At 33.3% G+C, this 24,048-nt stretch overlaps 2 protein-coding genes and 1 non-coding gene across 5 annotated transcripts; 1 reads left to right on the top strand and 2 right to left on the bottom strand.

The window, feature by feature from the left end:
• Window positions 1–725: 725 nt before the first annotated feature.
• LOC129292530 (L-ascorbate oxidase homolog) lies at window positions 726–6,522 on the bottom strand. Its single transcript, XM_054930091.1, has 8 exons — window positions 6,236–6,522; window positions 5,978–6,087; window positions 4,484–4,754; window positions 4,278–4,380; window positions 3,329–3,674; window positions 2,299–2,664; window positions 1,823–1,901; window positions 726–1,150 (listed from the first exon to the last, which is right to left on the bottom strand). Exons 1-8 carry the CDS (start codon window positions 6,374–6,376, stop codon window positions 938–940), a joined length of 1,629 nt encoding a protein of 542 aa, XP_054786066.1. The 5' UTR covers window positions 6,377–6,522; the 3' UTR covers window positions 726–937.
• Window positions 6,523–9,141: 2,619 nt separating this feature from the next.
• On the top strand, window positions 9,142–9,214 carry TRNAF-GAA (transfer RNA phenylalanine (anticodon GAA)). The gene has a single exon. It is a non-coding gene; the product is annotated as a tRNA-Phe (tRNA).
• Window positions 9,215–10,526: 1,312 nt separating this feature from the next.
• On the bottom strand, window positions 10,527–13,497 carry LOC129293203 (uncharacterized). 3 transcript variants are annotated; one of them, XM_054931022.1, is made up of 4 exons: window positions 12,909–13,497; window positions 12,042–12,166; window positions 11,821–11,931; window positions 10,527–11,440 (listed from the first exon to the last, which is right to left on the bottom strand). In XM_054931022.1, exons 1-4 carry the CDS (start codon window positions 13,384–13,386, stop codon window positions 10,856–10,858), a joined length of 1,299 nt encoding a protein of 432 aa, XP_054786997.1. In that variant the 5' UTR covers window positions 13,387–13,497; the 3' UTR covers window positions 10,527–10,855. The 3 variants fall into 3 exon arrangements, with proteins under 3 accessions (XP_054786997.1, XP_054786996.1, XP_054786995.1); XM_054931021.1 differs by having other exon boundaries at window positions 12,027–12,157; XM_054931020.1 differs by having other exon boundaries at window positions 12,027–12,166; window positions 12,909–13,496.
• Window positions 13,498–24,048: the final 10,551 nt, after the last annotated feature.

Genomic DNA, 24,048 nt, shown 5'->3' with positions numbered 1-24,048 from the left:
CACGTTATCAAAGACTAACACGTGACATACGCAGTTAGTATTTAATACCAAAAACTAATGCTATTAAGGCAAAGTTAACAGTTTAATTATTTCTGAACTCACTCATGTAACATTAGGGATATTTATACTCCCTTCTTTACTTTATAATACTGAGTGCCCTTGACTGACTAATTTATATGTAAATTTGCCTTTTAACCCTATAACTATATTATAATAAAAACTAGAAAGAGTATATTATTTTTTATTTGGATGATGCTCAAATTATCATAAGGGAATTGCACTTATCCCAACAAAATCACAATATGTTTTAAGAATTCTACAATACGAGTAACATTTACTATGATGAATAAGCTGAAAAGAAGAAACTTGACTCTCAATAAGAACGGTCAAATTTGGGATCTTGTATATAGCAAAAGTCACTTTAAGATAACTAATTCAAATTGAGCTTCACAACACTTGAACATGATCGTATTAAAAAAATCTACAAATATCAATTTCAAAAGTTTACATTTTCCACTTGTAAAAAAAAAAAATTACACTTTCCACCATCAAGATTCTAGGTGTTGCATAATCGCATTAAACAAGAAGATCTTGAAAGAACCTGCCCAGCTTATAACCCTCACCAGTGCCTGAAGCTTGATAAAATCATAAAATTATTGCCTAGAAATTCAAATTCCCATTTCATCATTGACCAACAAAACAAACAGAAGTAAAAGACAATGAAGTTAATTACTCAAAGCTGAGGATGAACTCTAGAATTAAATTTCCCGCATGTTAACATAAATCGAGATCAATAACGTCATTGTCACCCTCTCGTGACAAGCAAGAAATGAACGTGTCTACTTACATAAATTAAGACAACATTTGAGAAAATTCTTAGAATATTTGCAATCAGATTCTCAACTCAACAGCACAAGCTTAACTTTTCTCGTCCTCATCAGAAAGGCCTTGTGTGACGACCCCTTGCTCTGCCACAAAGAAGAGCATTCCTTGGGACTGGATATTCGTCTCTCTGAGACTTGGAAGGTGTATATACCCTAAGGTAGAATTGCTGTCCCAGGTACTGCCTTGCCCAATTCTCTGACCTTATGTTCCACATTCCCACGTTGTCCAGAGGCATGTAGATCGCTGTCCATGACCTCGGGTATACCTGAGTTCATTTGGAACAAGACAGCATTGTTTCTGTAAATTTTTTATATTAAGTATGTTTGAGGATAGTCTAATATTATATATGAATAGAAAAGACCTATAAATCCAGTGTCATGTGCTTTTGGGTCCAGAGATAGTAAAATGTCAAAAAAACTCCATGGATTTATCCAGTTCCACTGTTCAAGGTTTCTCCCAAACCCCCCACTGCATAATACTGCTTGAGAATATACTGCCTCCAGACTGATTTATAAGAAACTCTTGATAGCTAATTAGTTCTTATTTAATTAGGATTGAACTTGCTTTCGCCAAACCCAGAGTCCTAATGAAACCATGATGCTCCAAATTTAGGTCTCCATGAAATTAGTTAAACTATCAAGTGTTTCTTTCTCTCATTCTTTGTTTTTTTTTTTTCACAACATGGCAAGACTAAGCTTGAAAAGGGGGGAAAAAACAGGTTACAAAACATTAGTTGGTGTAACACAGATCCCTTTGCCTGAGATAGGAATCTCTGCAAACCGAGGGAGCCTCAGAAAGAAATCTGATACTGCTTTCCTAAAGTGTATCTATCTTATAAATAGACTCAGAGGTAGTATCATTCAGAGATCAGACGTTGAAGCCTTTCTATGACAAATTTACACAAGTAATTAGCAGGTCATTCCTCCATGGTTTTTACCTGAGTGGTGCATCTAGCAACAGTGTCTCTCAGATTGTAGCTGTTTCTACTTGCATCTGTCCACTGGCCACTACCAAACCTGAACATTTCACAAAATGGCAAGTCAGATATCTAGAATGAAAACAAAAGGGTAAATTACACTTGAGACTCCATATTTTGGCCCCAATAAATTCACCCTCTACTTCTCATGCCATTGGTTCTGTTTTTACTTGATCAACTTAAGCTATTTTACATTCAAGGTCCAGGGAAAACAGTTAGGTCAATGTTGAAACGATATCAAGTTGAATTCGTTAAAATTCTGTTTCCCTTACAAATTGACATGGTTAGTTGACAACAAAACAAACCATATGGGATTAATAATGAACTTTGAATCACAAAGGGAAAATTAATTTCCAGCCAAACCACAGACGAGTAAATAGTAATTTATCCAAATGCAAAAAGAAGACAGTTTATTAGAGATATATGCACCAGCTTACCCAACAACCCAGAAGGAATAACCATCAATATGCCATGACTGAATAGTGTCTTCCCCATTTTGGAACACAATCTCTACAAATTCTCTGAAATTAGCACCCATGACTGATGTTTGGAGGTAGCCGTTTCCCCCAGTGGGATAGCTAGGAATGCTTCCAACATAGAAAACTCCAGGGATGTTGAAATAATCAGCAAGCTTTAATGGAGTATCTGGTTGTTGATATGAGACACTATTAACAGCATACCTCTGCTTCCCATTGATAATAGGAGCAGAGTTTGCAAGCACAATGGTTTTAGAAGGCTTGATCATTCCATAATGGTAAGAGCCCTGGGGGTTTGGTCTTGGTCCGCTTGCTGTCAGATTCCAACTGGTTTGAGCATCAGCAAAAAACATTCTTAGTCAATAATGGATAGTTTCTTGTATCCCTAAAGATATAAGAAATGCCAAAATCACTGAATCATTTATGAATAATATTTAGGTTGGTTGGTGTTCTGGATGGTGGTAGATAAAATAGGGAAAATTATACCTCCCATTGGTCTAAAGTGAGCTATTCAACTTTTTGATGGTTAGTTTTAATGCAATTTAATTTCTGTGGTGTTTCGGCTTTTATTGTTAAAACTACGTTTTGTTTATACTTCAATTAGTTTGAGACTTTAAAAGCTGTAATAAGGATAAAGTTGAAGACTGCACTATCTGCCCAATTCCAATAACAAGAAGAGTGTATTTAAAAATAATAACAAGCAGATTGCACTTGCCTTGAAAAAAAAAAAAAAAAAAACACACACACACACACAGAGCTGAAGAACACTATAAAAATGTTCAAGATGTGAGAAAAACAAACTCTTAACCATAACGTTGTTCATTGTATCAACATTCTCATGTAGATGAAGATATGAAGTCAGTGAAAATGATAAACACAGTGAGCAGAGTGTAATAGTACAAGAAGCTTCAAATGAATAAAATCTAGATACATAAAACTTCAAACAGATAGACTTCAAAAAATAATGCAGTGAAAGAAAGAGAAAACATACCGGATAGATCTGGCTTGCCTGAGAGATGAAACAACATCAAGGGTAGGCCCTACAGGAACAGGACCAGAAACCCCCTTAAAAGAATTGCTGTAATGAAGAACAGCTGTTGTTGTAAGTACCCTTCTGGTGAATCTAGTGGATACAGCTACATAGTAATCCTGAGGGGGCTGATCAGCTGTGACCAGCACAGAGTAGGTTTGACCAAGATGGATGTCAAGGGAAGTGTATACATTTTGAAGTGTATGTGACCCTTCTACCTCCACAAGTTTCATTTTGTGACCCTGTATCCTGAAGTTTATGGATGTAGTAAGCCCCACATTTGAGATCCTGAATCTATACGTCTTCCCTGCAGATATAAGATAATGAAACAATGATGTAACCATAGGCACACCTTTGAAAGTTTGAAAGAAAAGTGCCAACTGTTGCAGACAAGAAGGAAATTTAGCTATGAAGCACCAATACTTCCGAAACTAGTGCTCAATATCTGTTAATTAGACAGTTCACAAGTTGGTCTCCTCTCTTTTAAGGCAGGACTTTCTAAGGGGAAAATGAAAAATGATCTGAAGCCTTGCTGAAATAGGATTCCTTGTGCTTGAAACTTGAACTATTGTTTATTTATTTAAATTAATTTTGAAAATTTCCAAAAATAAAATATATTGATTTTTTCTACCAAAATATATATATATATATATATATTTGTAAATATCAAAGTGTTTATGACTATTAGAAAGTAAATCATATACATTAATCTTCATCATTTATATCCAAGTTGAGCCAAGCTAGGCATAGGCCTTTTGACATCTAAGCTTGAACCCAATTCAAAATTGAGATCATTTTGTTGGATTGAGCAAGCCATCCAATACATGACCAAGTCTGGTATCAACGTTGATGCAGTTCAATAATGATCAAGACCTAAAATAAGGAATCAAACTTAAAGGTAGAAACCGACCTTGATCAACTGTGAATGTGTAACCATTCCAGCCACGCCCATTAATAAGAAGCCCATCGGGGAATGGAAGATTATGACCATTCTCAAGGAGTCTTCTCAGTCTCTACATGTTACAGAAATTAATAAAAGTTAAGTAACAAGAGAAGGCCAATAAAGAACAAGTAACAAAAAGGGAGAAACTGAAATGAATGTCATGGAATTTTTACATGGTGATCTGTCTTGAACCAGTCTCCAGCAAGAACAGGGAAGTCACCGGCTGGAGAAGGGAAAGGGACAGGAATCTTAGGACGGCTCCAGATTCTGATAGAACCAAATGCACCTGCAGCTTTCTGCATTCCGAGAGATGGGAAGTAGAAATAGCTTCCAATCTGGTCTTTCACCTGCAGATTGTATGTGAAGTTCTTCCCAGGTGGGATAGGGCAGTTTGTTCCAAGCACTCCGTCTTGCCATGAGTTCCTTCGTTGCTGTAACCCATTCCTGCACAACGATGAAACTGATCAAGCATTCAGTACACCGCCATTTCTGTCATGGGATCATAAATTTCAAGAGGCATCTAAGATGTCTGTGCCTCATGCACTGGTATTTAAGGCACCTGGTGTTATTCAAGATGACAGAATGCATAGGATGATATCATTTTTAAGTGTTGTCTCATTACCAATGTTTTAGAAATTAACCTGATTGATGTAAGTACCTTTAAATATTTGAACTGTTAAAAGAAATTTAGTTACCAGAGTCCCATTGTATTTTTGGTGAGGAATAGGCACAACAATGGTTTCAATTATAATATCAATCAATACCTAAAGAACTGTCAAAAAACTGTCAGCAGAGTTCTGTAAATCCATGGTAAGATTAAGATATGAGATGCAATTATAAGAACTTGATATTGATAAGCTTCCTCCAATGTTTTAGATGGTCTAGATCATGAGAGTACTCCCTATCTGTTAGTCATTCATAAAATTAAATGGAAACAGTATGAGATAAGAATGTTAATCTTAGATGAAAAGTAATTTTCTCTCTCCAAAATTAATATCAACTGTTTAAAGAAATCCAGAAAATTAAAATCCCTGCTCAACCTTACAATTAATTTTTTGTGTAGCAAAGACATAAAGATATAGCATATGGGCTGGTGAGATTCACATGTTGCCAAGTTCTCGAGAAGAATAATCTAATAACACTGATGTATGCAGCCAGTAAGTTGCCAACTACACAAACAGAATAATTTAACAAGTCCAATGAAGCTGTCAGAGATCCATAGATTAATCTTTATTCAATTCACAAGGCAAAAAACTTGCCAAAGTCCTCAGTCGGTGCTTACGAAATATGCAAAATAACCCACACGTGTTGTTCCACCAGAGTGGCAAAAATAGAAACCAAGCGCGTGTAAGTCTCTGTGTGTGTGTGTCCGCGCGCGCCCTCATTTTTTGCCATTATTCCCTTTTATCATTTATTTCAAATTAAACTCATAAAATTTTCTTTAATTACCCCCATTGACCTTTTAATTAACGGAATATGCCTGCTAATAATAGAAAGATAATATCTTGGCGAGATCCACTGATTTATAAAAGTCAGAAGCAACAAACAAGGCAATGCTCCACGATAGTAGAAATGAGGAACGTCCTTATCGCGTAAATCTCCCAGGATCTAAATTTTCATAGCAAAAGAAAAAAAAAAACAAGAAGAAAGAAAATGCTAGGAATTACCAAGAAATAAGAAGTGGCTCTCTAAGGTAGTTGAACACGCTAATAACCAAGTTATCATTAGTAATAGCATCAATGTGAGGCCCAGGAAACTGGCCATTGATCAAGATCCCCTGCAAAATTGAAAAACACAAGCCAAATTGGATCTTGAAAAAGAAATGCCCAAAAAATCAAAGATAAAACTACCCAGAAAGAATTAGAAGTAAAAGCACATGCAAATCCAAGATGGGAAGCCCAGAAGAGAGTGAATGAACGAAGTACCTGTTGCTTAACACCGAGAGGGTAAATATCACCATAGGTGACTTTCCAGGTGAAGAACCTATAAGGGTCTTCACACTTGGCTCCATGAAGCAGAAGAACAAGGAAGACAAAGAAAGAAGAAAGAGAAATGCAATGTCTCATCCTGGGTATAATAATAAGGGAACGATAGATCTGTGAGGTGTGAGGAAGAAGAAGAAGCAGCAGCTCAAAAAGGAGGAGGACTCAGAATTGGTGGAAAACATAATTGTATGGAGTTTGGAAGTATTATATATGGGGGTGACAAAAATGGAGAGAGGGGACAGCGTCAAAAACTGTTTGGCCTGGGACGAATTGGCATCGGCACATGAGTTGTCAGTAGAGTAAGTGTAGGAGTGCATAGCGTGAGAGAGAGAGAGAGAGCGAAGCTGTGAAAGCTCGTGACGTGAATGCAATCTGCTGTGGCCGGCAGCATTATACTGGAATGCACCTGCACCGTCTTCCACCATCACATGGTGTGGTGGTCCAATTGATTTCTTTCAGAGACTGAATTATTTATTTTTATTATTTTAAACTTTTCCGTGTGAATTTCATCTCACCACACACCAGCAAAAGGGAAAAAAAATTTATACAGACACTTTATTGATTCATGTCTTTGGAAGGAGAAACCTGATCTAATTGGACACTGACATATAAGTGTGAAGAAATTAAAATATAGTAACAAAAATAATATCTTGTTTGGATGGAGAAAAAAAAAGAGAACTAAAGGATAAAACTTCTAAAAATAAGAAAATTTTAGGAAAATAATTTTCTTATTTTTCTTCCCACTTTTCTCTCAATCTAGATCAAGTATGAGTTTCATTTTACTAGATGAGGTCGATTGTGTAGAGTGCATTATATTATTGTTCTATGTTAACAACTAAATCTTTGAATATAATGTTAATTAAAGTATCATGTTTAAAATTTCATTGAATGTGTTTTTCTTTTTTGTTCTCCCTACTTCTCTTCACATATCAACAAGTGCAAAGATAATAACAAATAAATTTTATGTGTGGTCATATTTTTATATGTTTTTTAAAGTATGATTATAATTTTTTTTAATGGTGGGATTATCTATTCATAGGTTGAAAATATAGATGTATGCATGCAATTTTGCTAGGGAGTTAAAACTTAAACTTCTTTCTTTACAAAATCCATATAGTGCGTGAAATTTAAATTTGAATGCTTTTATTTTCGAAAATCATCCTTTATTCAATACTTCTAACTAATTTAACTTTAAAATGGGTTGGGTTCCATCATAGAACAAAACCTCTCCCAATACAATCCTTGATTCCCCCCCTTTTGTTTTTTATTTACAAAGCTTCAATTCAATATACTTTAAACAAAAAATGGATGTACTTGTCGTTGGTGAATGCTAAATATTTAAAAGAGAAGTGAAGGAGACCCATAAAGTTCATACAATTGGTGAGCAATAAATTTATAAGAATTGTTCAGCTGCATAGTTAGATTCTGTTTTAACACATTACAAAGATGAATCCTTTTTTAGTTTATTTTTTAATGAATTGGAAAGCTAATAGGATAGTTCTCCCTTCCCTCTATCCAAACTAGATTATGTGCTTGTGTGAATCTTGAAATTTGTAGGGAGCCGCATGATTTATATTTATATTTTATAAAAAGCGCTGCATCATATAAAGTTTAAAAAACTGGTCAAACCATATTTTTAATCATATAATTTTATATAATATTTTAATTTAACTATTTAATTTTGCAATGTATCTTTTCAATCTTTTACTCTCGAAACCGTTAGATTTAAATAATTATTTTTTATGTAAATTATTGTTATTTGAAAAAAATAAATTTAATATGTCAATATTTAATAATATTTTATCAATATTTAAAAGCTTAATTTAAAAATTTATTGTAATAAAAATAATGGTGTTAGAATTAAAGAATTAATTAAAAGATACTTTATGAAATTAATGGACTAACATAAAATCTTATGTAAAATTAAAAGAATAAAGATATATTTTAACCAATTTAAATAATAGTATATAGATTGCTGAAAAAAACTAAGGGAGAATTACATATATAGCCGATTGGTCCCTAATAAAAAAAATTAATTACCTATAAGTCTCAAGCACTTACAAATACTAAAATTTGCTCTGTAAAAAAAAAATACTAAAATTTGACATGTAAATATTAAAATTTGACTTATGAATTGGATCAAGGAAATTACTGATTTTTTTTATTTGGGACTTCCTTGTGATTCTCTCAAAAAAATTACATATAATATTTTTTTTATTTATGAAAATGCATTGACCAGCATGAACTGTTATTCTTCTAAGAATAACAAAACTGAAATCTGTGGAAACAAGGAAGATATCGTAACGAGAGTGCCACCTCCTTCCTCTTCAAAGCGATTTTGCGTTCGACTGTGGCATTCAAATGTTTGTATATTTACATAGATATGTGTCTTCCCTTTTTTTCAAACAAACAAAATAGAGTTGTCTTGTTAGATTTTAGACAAGTCACTTTTAGAGTGTGATACTTTTTTTTTAAATATTGACATAATTTGATTTTTGCCTTTCCACAATTCTTGCTGTGGCCTCCCCCATTCGAACAAAGAAAAATAGAGTTATGTTAGGGGTAAATTAAAAAAAAAAAGATTTCATATAAAGAAAAAAAATTTATTATGTATAAGTATCCTCACGATAATATGCAAGACATGTTAAAAGTAAATGTAAGTATCTCTTTGTACAAACATATAATTACACAAGTGTAGCTTGATTTGAACAAACCAGAAAGCACTTGCATATTAAAATAGAAAATATTCTCGTTCGGCCATTTCTCGTTCTGGAAAAGAAATAAATTGTGCTTGTCGGTGCTCGTTTATACAACTAGTATTTTAAAACTTAGACTGACTTCAACTGGCGGGGATAGCTCAGTTGGGAGAGCGTCAGACTGAAGATCTGAAGGTCGCGTGTTCGATCCACGCTCACCGCATGTCAATTATTTTTCCTTTCGGCTTTATCTATTGGTCGTCTTCGCTGCCGACGGGGACTTTGCCGGTGATAGCTTCAGACTGTGCTTAATGCTTTTCCGGCTGCAGAAGACTTGGGAGACACAAGAATTTGACGAGCTCTTCAGGCAAAAACTGTCTCTGGAGAACAATGAACAAGCCCGTCAAAGGCTAGCATCATATTACCAATCTGCTACAGATGTCTTCGGGCAAGTGGCCATATTTTACTGATTGTTTAACGAGTTTTAAGCAAATATTCCACAATTTTTAGTTCTTTCATTTGGCAAAATCAGGACGGTGGTTTCTCTTCATTGCTCGTCGGTACAAATGTGCAGGGATGAGACAGATGTGAATTCTAAATGCTTTCTATTAATTTTTTTTTTTTTAATCTTCAAGCCATAGAATGTAGTCTTTTATGGTTTTTATGTTTTGATGCTTGGCTATACAATTTTGTGGCATGTGCTTATCATTTTCCTGACGTTCATCTGGTGGAAGTCGGTGAGATTATGTGTTCAAGGCAGGTAGCAACATTAATAGATTTTGTCTGACCAACACATTAACGTCTGTGATTTTGCATTCAAAAGTATTCTGGTGGAGTCATTAAAGTGACAGCCAATTCAAAACATTATGGGACCTTTATAATTCAACACATTATACCATTAATGCAAAATTTTGTAGCTGTTACAGGTCATCGAATCCAAACCATCCCCACAAGATATCTTTCTGTTTCTATTGTCGGCCAAGTAAGCTTATTTGGCAAATAGAAAGCAAGGCGATAGATAAATAATTCACGCTCTTCTGCTTTAGATGCTGACATGACGCCGAAACAGACATTGCTGCAGAAAGGATATCACTGTCTTGTGTGTAATTTAAAGTGTCGTCAGTAAATAATCCAAAGTTCAATTCTTGATTCCTTGTCGTTATCCCGAAGGTTCAAATCAAAAGATTTGTGTATAAAGAGTGCTAGTGTTATTTAACATTTTGCAACCTGCAAGTATAATTATACCTATAATCTTCAGGATCCGAGACGGAGGATGGCAATTCGGCTTTTATTCCTTCTGCGGAGATTGGTTTCCTGGATGATTAAGCCATGAATACTTTCCTACCCAAAATAGGCAGGCCAAAAAAATAATAATAATAATAATTAAGGAGCCCATGTTATCAACGACAATACAACATAGGACAGAACAATTTGATGTCTGCCAAGTATGTACACATTCAGAGTTACTAAGTAAATGTGCATGTCCAAATTCAAGCAATACAACTGTAAATCTATGTAGGTGGAAAATATTCCCATGAAAACGAAGCAGGAAATGAACTAGTGATGACTGATGAGCATCATACTGTTTCGAGAAATTTCTACAACGCAATCCAAGAAGTATAATGTCAAGGCTGCTACTTCATTACATACATACTGAGATCTACACAAAAGCTGCATGCTCTGCATGCTGTAGAAATAAGGAAGATACAGAAAACCAGCTTGGTTTCAACAAAATAGCACTGCTACTAACTTGAGATTGACATTCCTTTTGGTCTACACAAAACCCATGCAAATTACAAAGCATGCTATAGAAAGGGCAAAGACCGAGAACACCACCATAGTTTCACCAAAATAGCATTACTAACTACTTAGTAGAAATTGTTAAAACCAGGCCGTAATGATCACTAGGCAAGACAGGGAGCACCAGTTGTTTAGTCTCTTTCCTCACTTTCTTCTCCTTGTTGTATGACACACCGGGAATTTCATCCATCCCAATCACGTCAATGCTGCTTATCTTGAAATCCTGAAGACAGCAAATAAAACGATCTAATCTCTTTTGAAGAGTCCGGTTGCCTGTTAACATCTGGTTTGACTTTGTATCATATGTCCACCCATTTTCATTTGGCCTCAGCTGAGACCATGCATCAATCCACCCATCTTGTAAAGGAAACTGACCATCCAGTTTGTCATCCCAATTCATGTCCCCTCCAAAAACAACATTTGGATACTTGCTAAGAACATTCATAGCCTCACGGGCCTGCTCTACACGTTCCTTGCTGTACATCTGATCCCATTTCGGTGGCGCTGGACTGGGACTCTCAAGATGGCTAGTGGCAACAACAAAAGGCTTTCCATTCATAGCTTCAACCTCGGCAATGCAAAGTTCTCTTCCCATTATAGAATTGCTGAAGGGTACGGAGCTGAAAGATTTAACAGGCATTTTGCTTAACTGCAAAAGATTTGACAGGTATGTCATCACCAATGCGTTAATCCCCTTAGTCCCTCCTCACCAATACCATAATGATTGCTCATTCAGAAGGCATTGAACTCCCAATTCATGAATACAATTGTAAATATAGCATTAGCCTAATAATCAAGTTCAATCCTATTCAAAAATCTGCATGGTAGCAGACAAAGGAGCACTCACGCCTATTAAATTTATTTAGTAAGCTAAAAGAATTTTGATATGCAGAAAATCATCCCATTATCAATTCAAAATCATTTGTCATGTATCTGTATGATTGAAGGGCACAACGTACATCATGATTCATCAGCCCGGTGATATAAATAAGGAAACATATAAAATATAGATGGCAATGTAAAACTCACCAGCATACAAAAGTATTGCCTCGAGTAAGCCTTGTTCAGAGAAACTGAGCAACGATATACATTCCACCAGCTAGATTCCTTAAGAATATCAAATATATGTGGAGTAACCTCCTGTTCAAGAAGAGGCAAAGATCGATAAAGAAACATGTTTCCAAATTGTTGGGCAATGATAAATGAACACAACAGGAAAGTTTAACTAAGGCAACCTGAAAACAGATTACATCAGGGTTATGATGTTGAATAAGGTCACCAATAGCTTTCATCCTCTTATGAACCTCCAAATCTTCCCGGAACCAAACGTTGTAACTTAGGATCTTCAACGCACTGAGAGACTTACCTAAATCCTCTGCCATAGTTAATCTCTGTTTAGTAACGTATAAGCTAGACAGAGGTTTGATGAATATGAGTAAAGAACCAAAAAGTTTACTATTATAAAGGAAGAGGATGACCGGCCTTGAAGTTGAACCTCAATAAAAAGGCGTCGGGATATGTTCCTAAGATTGACCAGAAACCTGACTAAATTGGAGCCGAAAGGGCACAGGTCGTAATCCAAAACACTTCTATTTATTCCCATCCACAGATAGTCCTTTCAAGTTTGTAACTTTATTTTTTTTGCCTGACCTTTCAGCTTTGCAACGAAATACAGTTCTCAAATTAATCCAATGTACAGATTAGTCCTTCGAAGTTTGTAGAAATTTGTCCTCGAGGACCAAATTGGAGCCGAAGGGACAGAGGTCGTAGTTCAAAGAACTTTTAAGTCAATCCTATGCACAAATTTCTCCTTACAAGTTTTCGAGTAAAGACATGCACTGCATGGTGAGTTACTTTCTCAAAGTAATATTTCTAAAACTGTGTATATATTTACAGCCAAGAGGAAAGAAACTGGGTATTTACTGCCCAAAAAAATCAATTTAGTAAAACAAGAGCTCCATATTTAATTCCTTGTCGACATATGTGTTTCTCCTTTATTTATCACATGATCGGCAAAAACTTCTTCCAGCGTAATGAAATTGAAAAACCAGTTATATGGACAACGGAATATGGAATGGCCGGAGAAACCCAATCCAAGAGGAACGAAACTAACTAACCAGTGGCATTAATCTCTTTTCTAGACGTCTTGACCTCTCGAAAATCTGCTGAGCCGGCGCAATCGTCATCAATCTGAATTGAATCCGTGACCTTCCTTTTGCAAGATCGCAGAGGGAAAAAGACAGACCCCACAGAAGGATCCAAATCGCCATCGTAAAGGGTGTCATTCAAATCCTCGAAGTTCGACAGGGACAAAACAGGGCATCTAGTATCGCAGATTTCGCAGTTAGAGTTCTTATACGGGTTCAAGAAAGTGCAGGCCTTGCATGACCATTTTGAGGGCGAATAAGATGAGGAAGGAGGTGGAGACAATGAAGGTGACGACGACAAGCAGATTTGACACGATGACTTCTGCGACGGAGGATTCAAAAAAGTGCATTTTTTGCAGGACCACGACATTGAAATGTTACAGCAAGCAGCCAGCTTTTCTAGGGATTGAGAGAAAGCTTGGGAAGGCGATGAAACCTGCAGTCGCATTTCAAATTTGTAGCCGCTTTGAGGGTGGAAGCGGAATCGGATCGAATCAATTCAAAACGCACCAAGAAAGTGTTCTTTAAACGGCAACTTTGGCTATGTCGTCTGCGTTCAAGCATATGTGCTATTGCTCGTAGTAGTTCTGTAGAGGGAATGAAAGCTGGAGTACTGACCCCCGAGACTTACGTACGAGTACGACAGCTTCGGTGTCCACGAAAATTTAAAAAAAAATAAATTTAAAATAAATAAAATATAATTCTTAACCCTTACACTTTGACAATAGTTTTATTATAAATTTTTATATTTTTTATAATTTAAGTTTTTACATTTTTATTTTTTAACATTTTTAAGTTTTTATAATATCATTTATAGAGGGACATATAATGTAAAAAAAAAGTGTAGAGATTCAAAATATTAAATAAAATACAAGAATTTAAAGTTATTTTTTTCCTTTAAAATATTAATTTAGACATAATTCTATGGTTAAATTATATTTTTATCTTATACTTTTCTTCGAAGCATATTTGGCAACTTATATTAATAAGTGAAACATTATTCTTCCTAAAATCATTCAAAAATTCTCCTCCATTAACAGATTACTAATAGAGGGAGGCTTTGCTTCTTTAAAAAATAGCTTAAGAAAAAAATGTCTGATTTATTAGTACAGAATGTCTAGCATTCCTAAAAAAAAAGTATAGAAACAAAAATAAACTTTAAATATTTAAAGCTTACCAACAGATTATGTTTATTAAGAGGGGCTAATCCTCACAATCACAATTTTTAAAAAATATGTTCAAATTTAATATTCAACTCTATCTTAAATAAAATTAAGGGTTAAAGAGTAAAAATATTTTAAAACTTTTTTTCAAAAGCAACTGGCATTATAAATATTTTTTGTGAGCATTTTTGCCTCATTGTTAAAAATTACAAATGTTAACTGTTAAATTAAAGTTTAGCCAAGGATATTTTTATATATTTTTTATCATCTTTTTCATGTTTGGTCTTCAATTTTATTTTTCAGTGAATTCTTTAATTTTTCTTCATCCAATGGCAACAAATAAAAACAAAGATCAAAAAATGTAGAAATGAAGGAGGGTAAAATCATAAAATATCATGGTCAAATTTCAATTAATGGTCAATGTTTCTGATTTTTAACGATCGGACAAAAATATTCTGTTATTTAAACTTTTAGGGTAAAAATGCTCTAAAAAAAGTTTAGGATACTAACTAGGAGTGAAAATAGGTTGGTCGACTTAGGTTTTAATCAAATAGGTTTAAGCCTGTATGATAAGTTAGAGGTCTAAGCCTGGCCTGAAACTTTTCTCACGGCTCTACAAGTCTATTTAAAAGTCAACTTTTTAAAAGTAAATTTTTTAAATAAGCCTACATTTTAATTTTAAACATCTCAAATATACTTTAGGATTATCAGCATAAATATATAAGATGATTTATCAATTATAATATATAATAATTAAAATAACTTATCAACTATAATATGAGATAATAATAAAGTAATAACATTAAAATTAATGTATAAGTTCAATCTGATTAAACACATAACTAAAAATAAAAAAATAGATTGATTAAAAATAAAATAGTAAAATTGATATGCGTGTAACATATTACATTATATATGTATGTGTATTAATAGGCCAACCTATTAGGCTCATAGGCTAGGACTTGAAAAATAAGGCCTGCTCATTTAACTAACTCTACCTAATTAAATATTTCAATCTAGCCTGAGCTTATTTATTAAATAGGTTAGGTTGAGTATAAAGTAGGCTAGAACATAGATCCCTAATAGAGACCTGGCCTATTCTCACTCCTACCAGGTGTCCTTAGAGAAAAAATTTCAAAGTATTTCATCATTTAATCCTAAAATTAGATCTAATTGGAATGGAAATATTCCTATGAACACGAAAAGATATGTTTGAATTTTAATTAAAATTTTATATATAACTATCATTATTATTTTTTAAATAATTTGTTCAAAACCTAATTATCATTACTTTAATTTTTTTTAATTGTCATTCTCTCATTGCCGTTAATTTAATTTTTTTAGCACTTAATTGTCATTCTCATAAAAAATAAAAATAACCGGAATCTGTGGAAAAGAAAAGGTACACAATAATTATATTAATTTATATACATAATTTAAAAACTCGAAAATCTCAAATACTGAACACAAAAAGAGAAAAAGAACTATAGTCAAATAACATTGGTTTAGATTATAAAAAAAAATCACCAATGCACATTAAAAGAAGGGACTTTTACAGATATAATTTATATTATAAGACCAAATTAAATAAACAGCCTAATATTTATTATACTTTATATTATAATTAATTTATTATCAATAACATACTGTTTTATATCAAGAATAAATCCAATTAAATTTTTAAATTTTAAATGATAAACTATTTATATATATTAATAATAAACTCCTTATATATCAAAGTGAATCAGTGCCGTGCAAGGGTGCCCTAAATTAGAATTTAAATTATCATACTAACCATGATTAATTAAGACTAACCAAAAGGATTATCCTATAGAAGATTAATCTAAATAAATCCTTAACATGTATTTTCATAAACTATTTAAAACAAAGATTTCCCAAGTTTTTAAAGTATTTCAAGAACTCACATTATTTAATTAAACTTATGTAAAAGCATAAGATTGATTAAGCATTAAAAAATACATTTCAAGATGAGAAAAAAACTTTTCCCTTATTTTCTCTTTATGTCTTGCTTTATGTAATATCCCAAAATCAAATCCAAAAATAATTAAGCTAATCAAACACAAATGAATAATTTTAAAAGAATATTTAGAGATAAATAATTTAAGTTAAAATATTATTATTGGATTTAATTTTAAAAATCCTAAATTATAATTTTTTAAAAATAAAAATAATAATATTATTAAAAAGGAATATTATTTCATTTTTGTGTGTGTGTGTGTGTTTTTTTTTTTGTGTATATATTAAAAAAGAAAAAGAAATGAATGAAAGAGTGTGTGGGATCCATACTTTATTTTTTTTTAACAACACACACCTCATTTTCATTTCATTTTCTCTTCCCTTTCGTCACTTCTCTTCTTGTGCAAGATGATGACAGGGAGTTGATTCAAGATTTCATAATAGAAAGTCTGGTTTAGAAGAACCATGAATCAACTCTTTAATTATTGTGATGAAATTTGGACCATTCAAATTTTGATCCGGATGCTCTAGATTTAAAAAATTATTATATATTTTTATTTTTATTTTTATTAAAATAAAATTTTATAAAAATTATAAAATAATTTTAATAAATTTTTTTATTTTTAATATGATCTAGATTTAATTTAAAGGGTCCAATTTAATGTTAAAATTTTTATAATTATTATATATTAACTATCTAGATGTACTTTGAATAGTTTAAAATTAATTTGGTTTGTGTAGCGTATATCTAAATAGTCAATATATATATCAATTATAAAAATTTTAATATTAAATTGAATTCTCTAAATTAAATCTAAACCATATTAAAAATAAAAAATTTAAAAACTATTTTATAATTTTTATGTATTTTTATTTTAATAAATATAATATATAATAATGCTTTAATCTGGATGGTTCAGATCTCATCACAACGATGAGCACCCAAACCCATTCCCCATAATAGAATATTTTGAGTGAGATTTTAAGTATTTTAAGATTATATGAGTGCCTTGAATATTTTTCTAAGTCATATTTTCTCTTTAACTTTTGATTTTGAGATTATAAAAAATTTAGGGTTTGAAAGAGAGATAAATTTATGATGAATAAATATAGTTGTTGAGGTTATTAGTAATATAATAAATATTCTAGAGCAGTAATTTGTTGATAAAATTTAAATTTGAGGTTTATGAGTTAAATCCTAAACCTGGGTAGATTTTTTGTTAAATTTAAAAATATAAATTAATTTTTAATATTTAGATGATTATTTGAAATAAGAAATGGACTATTATAGTTGTAAAATAATGATTCTAGGCTTGAGATTAATTTTATAATTTTTGAGTATTTTTAGGTATAAATTTATAAAATAAAAAGAAAAATTTTGATATTCAAAAATTGTTTGAAGGATGATTTTAGCCACACTTTAATGAAACTATTATAAAGAAAGCTATTAGAGAAATTTAAATATATAAAATTAGATTTTAAAATTTAAGAGGCTAAGATTAAGGTCTTAAAAATACACACACACACACTTAAGTGTTAGAATATGAGTGAAAATTGTGTTAGTAATATTATTGACATATTAGGATATGATTAACTGTAGATTAATTTTTATTTAGCACCATTCAAGTATTGAAAGTATTGATTTGAAGAGTAATCTTTGACCTCTTAAAGGTTAAAAGTAACTAAGAAAAAATTTAATCTTATACATTTGTATATTAATTAATTGTTTATGTTTGTGCAACAAATGATTATACATATATATAAACATATGTATCACCAAATTTTAAAATTATTATTTGTAATGCATATGTGGCCTTGTTCAAATAATATGATTTATGACAAAGTTAATTGTGGCACATGTAAAAAATTTGAATATGATGGCCAGAGAAAAATAATTGAACGTGAAAGCTTGTTTGTAATGTGAAATATTAATATTAGTTTATGCTTTTATGGAATAATGTAACATAATTTAAGTAATGAGATTGAAGGTTGATAACGATGTACATACTCTTAATTATAAATTATGAATTATACATGGTGGTGAATTATATATGAGCATGTTGAGTTTTTATATGATATTAATGTGATTTATGTGGTAACATAAAAATTGATGCACGAGACATGATTGAGATATGATGATTCTTGATACTTTTTAAGCATGAAAATTGATGAACATGTTGGATGATTGTAAATTACATATATAAGAATTATTGAAATGTATTTTCTCATGAGTATGAGCGTCGGATGTACATTTATCACATATTTACTACATATTCTCATTTTCACAATTACAATCATAGTTTTAAACATAACCATCAATCATTTAAATGACATAACTATAATGAAATACATGATCAATCTCTTCCTCACATCCCTCCTTATTTCATCTGACATGAAATTTGTGAGCCAACAATCGAAAGGGATTGTCCTTGTGGTGAGACTACCCAAAGCCTTAATCATATCGTGAGAGGTTACCAAGTCAGGATTACCTTATTCACTTATAAACATGATTTTCCCTAAATTACATATTATGAGATATTATACTCAATACTAGCACTACCCAAAACTCCAAGTAGGCCAGTAGGGTTAAGTCTTTCAATAGGAACAATGTTACAATATCCTATAAGGTAAGTAGGGGCTATAATCCCCTAAGATTAATGGTTAATAATCAAGTACCATATAGATTTTACATAATCACTAGCTCCTTTACTAAGGTAAACTCCTACCATATTATTATGCTCATGAGAAAATACGTTTCAATAACTTTTATATATGTAATTTGTAATTATTTTACATGTTCATCAATTTTCAAGCCCAATAAGTATCAAGAATCATCATATCTCAATCATGCCTCATGCATCAATTTTCATGTTTCACATAAATTACATTAGCATCATATGAAAACTCAACATGCTCATACATAATTTATCACCATGTATAATCCACAATTTATAATTCAGAGTATATACATCATCATCAACCCTCAATCTCATTACTCAAATCATGTTATATTATCTTATGAAAGCATAAATTAATATTAACATCTCACATTATAAAAAAGCTTTCCTATTCATTTATTTTTCTCCACATAAGGCCATCACATTCAAATTCCTTACATATGTCACAATTAACTTTGTTACAAATTGTAAAATCTCAACAAGGCCATGTATGCATTACAAACAACAATTTCAAGCTTTGAATGTCTGTGTGTTCATTTGTTTCACAAATATAAACAATTAATTAACACACAAATATATAAAATTAGACTTTTTTCTAATTACCTCAACTTTTGAGGGGTCAAAGGTTATCCTTCAAATCAATATGTTCAAAGCTTTCCAAAATTTAAAGTTTGAATGGTGTCAAATAAAAATTACTATATAATTAATCATATTTTAATGTGTTAATAATATTATTAATATAATTTTCACTCGTATTACAACACCTCTGTGTGTGTGCGCATGTTAAAACCTTAGTCCTAGCTTCTTAAATTTTTAAATTTAATTTTATATATTTTTGAACCTATCTACTTGATTTAATAACTTTTTTGACAATAGTTTCATTGAAGTTTGGCTAAAATCATCTTTCAAACAATTTTTTAATATTAATATTTTCCTTTTTATTTCATAAATTCATACCTAAAAATAATTAAAAATTACAAATTTAGTCTCAAGCCTAGAATCATCATTCTATAACTATAATAATATATTTGTCATCCTAAATAATCATATAAATATTAATAAATCAATATATATTTTTAAATTTAACCAAAAATCTATCCATAAAAATCTAGAGTTTAATTCAAAAGCTTCAAATTTCAATTTCATCAATAAAATAATATTATAGAATATTTATTATATTACCAACAATTTTAACAATTATATTTATTCATAAAATATTTATTTCTCTTTCAAATCCTAAATTTTTCATCATTTCAAAACTAAAAACTGAAAAAAAAATATTTAGAATAATTATATAATTTTAGAATATTTAAAATTTCATCCAAAATATTTTATTAAAAGCTTTGAATCAACTCTCTCTCACCGTCTCGCACAAGAGCTCTGCTTTCCGTTCTTCTTTGTTGCACACGAAAAGACGAGGAAGGGAAGAGAAAATGAAAAAACGAAAGAGAAGAGGAGGTGTGAAATGAAGTGACGTGAGTCTACTGTCACGGGGCTAGTCTTTCGACCTGTGCGGCACTTAGACAATCTTCACTAGAAGTTGTTAAGTAAGCCTAACTCGTATGAAAGGAGGATACTTGGCTAAGTAGAGGAAAGGGAAAGCTTGAAGGCAAAGGAGAGTAGAAAGAGTTTGGAGAATGTAAGAGTTCTATTGCTTTGAGAACTCAAGGATGATTTATAAATGAGGAGGGGTGAGGTATTTATAGGCCTCCCCTTGGATCTAGAATGTTCCCACCTCCTTAATGGACGGTGGAGATTAAATCTATCCTACGGTTACAATTGAATCTCTAGAATTCTCTTAACAAATATCTAGATATTTAAATGGAAGAATCTAGAGACAATATTAAAATATTAAGGCTAGAGTTGTGTAAGCTTCTCTAGAATGTTCTTGCACTCTCTAGCACTCTTAAGGTTAGCTGGGAGCCTTCTGGAGGGTTCTAGAGCATTTCGGACCTTGTGAAAAATGATAAAATGTGACATTTTCCCCCACTTGATTTTGCGACGCCCTCGTCACGCATTCCTCCTTGTAACGTTGGATTTAGTCAGTGAACTGCCACAGGAGGTCTTCACGTTCCTAACTAGCTTCAAAGTCAGGTTGACCCTTCCACTTGATTAAGTACTCAGTGTAGTTGGGAACTTCTCTCTTTCTGATCACCCTGTTGGCAAGGATTTCTTCTATCTCCTTGTCGTACTCGGTGACGACCGCTGTCGGTGCTCTCTTAGAGATACCTCGAGATGGATCTTCTTCATCTTTATAGTATTTCTTCAAGAGACTAACATAGACGACAAGATGAATCTTAAGCTTGGGAGGGAGTTATACCTGGTACGCAACCTTTCCCACACGTTTGATGATAGGGAAAGGGCCTTCATATCTCCTGACCAAGCCTTTGTGTACTTTGCGTAGTGACTTGAATTGATTCGGCAATAACTTAACCATAACCAAGTTACCTACTTGAAACTCAATGGGGTGCCGCTTCTTGTCTACCCACTTCTTCATTTTTCGGGAAGCTTTATCCAGGCATGCACGAGTAATGTCGGCTTCTTCTTGCCATTCCTTAGTAAACTTATAAGCAGCTGGATTGTCTCCCTTGTATGGTGTGGCAAGTGCGTTGGAGGTTAGAGGTTGTTGTTCGGTAAATATCTCAAAAGGGCTCTTACCTGTTGACTCACTTCGCTGCAAGTTGTAAGAGAATTGGGCCACATCGAGCAATTTAGCCCAATCTCGTTGATGAGCGCTCACATAGTGCCGAAGGTAGAGCTCTAACAAAGCATTGATTTACTCTGTTTGTCCCTTGCTCTGAGGATGAAAGCTTGTTAAGAAATTCAAATCTGTCCCCAAGAGCTTGAAAAGTTCTCTCCAAAATTTCTTGGTGAATCGGGGATCTCGATCACTGACAATGTTGCGAGGGATCTCCCATAGCTTCACGACATGCTTGAAAAACAAGCGTGCCGCTTCATCAACCTTGCAATCTACTGGGGCTGGTATAAAGGTGGCATATTTGCTGAATCTATCAACTACCACTATGATACTCCCACATCCTTCAGACTTAGAGAGAGCAATTATGAAGTCCATGGAGACACTCTCCTATGGTCTCTCAGCCACTGGTAAAGGTTCGAGTAGACCAACAGGATGTTGTTATTCAACCTTATCTTGCTGGCACACTAATCAAGTTCTCACATATGCCTCGACATCGTCTTGCATATGTGGCCAATAGAAATGATTTTGTACGAGAGCAAGTCTTCTGGTCATACCTGGATGTCCAGCCCACATGGAATCATGACACTCTTTTAGGACATCTCTTCGAAGGTTGCCCCATTTCGGCACATAGACTCAGTTCTCAATGGTGTAGAGTATTCCATCATTCACCCAAAATCTCTGAGTCTTGCCTTCGGTAGCAAGTTTTACTAAGTCGCTTGCGGTTGAGTCCTGAGACATACCTTCCTTGATTCGTTCAAGGAAGTCATTCTGAGGCGTGCTTGCTGAGAGAGTGGCTAACTCGACTTTCCTGCTTAAGGCATCTGCCACCATGTTCGCTTTGCCTGGCTTGTACTCCAATCGATAATCAAACTCAGCAAGAAAATCTTACCAGCGAGCTTGCTTCGGGCTGAGCTTCTTTTGTGTTTGAAAGTAGCTCATAGTAACATTGTCTGTCATAATAGTAAACTTGCTCCCAAGTAAGTAATGACGCCAGGTTCATAGACAATGGATGATGGTAGACATCTCTTTCTATTGCACCGTGTAGCGCCTCTCTGTGTCATTGAGCTTGCGACTCTCGTATGCAATAGGGTGTCTTTCTTGCATTAACACGCCCCCTATTGCAAAGTCTGAGGCATCGGTGTGTACCTCAAACGGCTTGGAGTAGTTGGGCAAGGACATAATAGGCTCTTGCGCGAACATCTGCTTCAAGTTTTCAAAAGCATCCTGGCAATCCAGTGACTATTGCCAAGATCTATTCTTCTTGAGTAAATCTGTTAATGGAGCAGTGGTAGTTGAATACCCCTTGATGAACCACCGATAGTAGTTCACCAGACCAAGAAATGATCTTAACTCTGGGACCTTGGTAGGAGGCTGCCATTCTTGAATGGCTCGAACCTTAGTTGGGTCCATCATGAGCTTCCCATCCTTGATCTTATGCCCCAAGAAGTCCACCTCTTGTTTGGCAAAAGAACATTTTTCTAGCTTAATGTAAAGTTCATGATCAGAGAGTACCTGGAAGACTTTCTTCAAGTGTTGAGCATGCTCTTCAAGAGTGTTACTATATATCACGATGTCATCCAAGTATACCACCACGAACTGGTCCAAGTAAGGGTGGAACAACTTGTTCATGAGCGTACAGAACGTTGCCGGGGCATTCGTCAGTCCAAAGGGCATGACAAGAACCTCGAATGCTCCATATCTCGTCACGCAGGTTGTCTTCGGCTCATCACCTACGGCGATGCATACTTGATAGTACCCAGATCGAAGATCAAGCTTAGAAAAGTACCTGGCTTTTCCAAGCTGATCGAACAAGTCAGCAATCAAAGGTATTGGGTACTTATTCTTGATAGTAATCTTGTTTAAGGCCCTGTAGTCGATACACATCCGTAGTGAACCATCCTTCTTCTTTTAGAAGAGGACTGGAGCACCATATGGGGCCTTAGATGGTTGGATGTATTCGGAATCAAGGAGATCTTGCAGTTGTCTCCTTAACTCAGCAAGTTCTGGAGGTGACATCAGTAAGGTGCTAAGGCAGGTGGTTTGGTACCAGGCTCCAACTCGATCTGATGGTCTACCTCTCTTTTAGGGGGTAGTTTCTTAGGCAACTCGTCAAGCATGACGTGCTTGTGCTCCCGTAGCACCTCTTGGATGCAAGAATATTGAGGCTAGAGTTGTGTAAGCTTCTCTAGAATGTTCTTGCACTCTCTAGCACTCTTAAGGTTAGCTGAGAGCTTTCTGGAGGGTTCTGGAGCATTTCGAACCTTGTGAAAAATGACGAAACGTGACACCACACTCTCTTCATTTTATTTTTTTTTCGCATCTTTTTTTTTAACACACATTAAACACACGCCCCAACAGTAATAATCTGCCCCCCTTCTTATTTTTTTTTATTTTATATTCCTTTTCCTTCTTCTTCTTTCTTTCTTTCTTTTTTAATAATATTATTAATTTTTTATTTTCTAAAAAAATTATAACTTAAGATTTTATCTTAAATTAAATTTAATAATAATTTAATTAAAATTATTTATTTTAAATATTCTTCCAAAATTATTTATTTATCCTTAATTATTTAATTAATCTTGAGTTAAATTTTA

The sequence above is a fragment of the Prosopis cineraria genome, unplaced genomic scaffold, assembly GCF_029017545.1.
Source record: "Prosopis cineraria cultivar Desert tree isolate PC_DT_omini unplaced genomic scaffold, ASM2901754v1 PC14, whole genome shotgun sequence".
NCBI classification, from domain to species: Eukaryota; Viridiplantae; Streptophyta; class Magnoliopsida; order Fabales; family Fabaceae; genus Prosopis; species Prosopis cineraria.
Note: the sequence above shows the minus strand (reverse complement) of the source record. Positions and strands in the feature narration are given on the sequence as shown.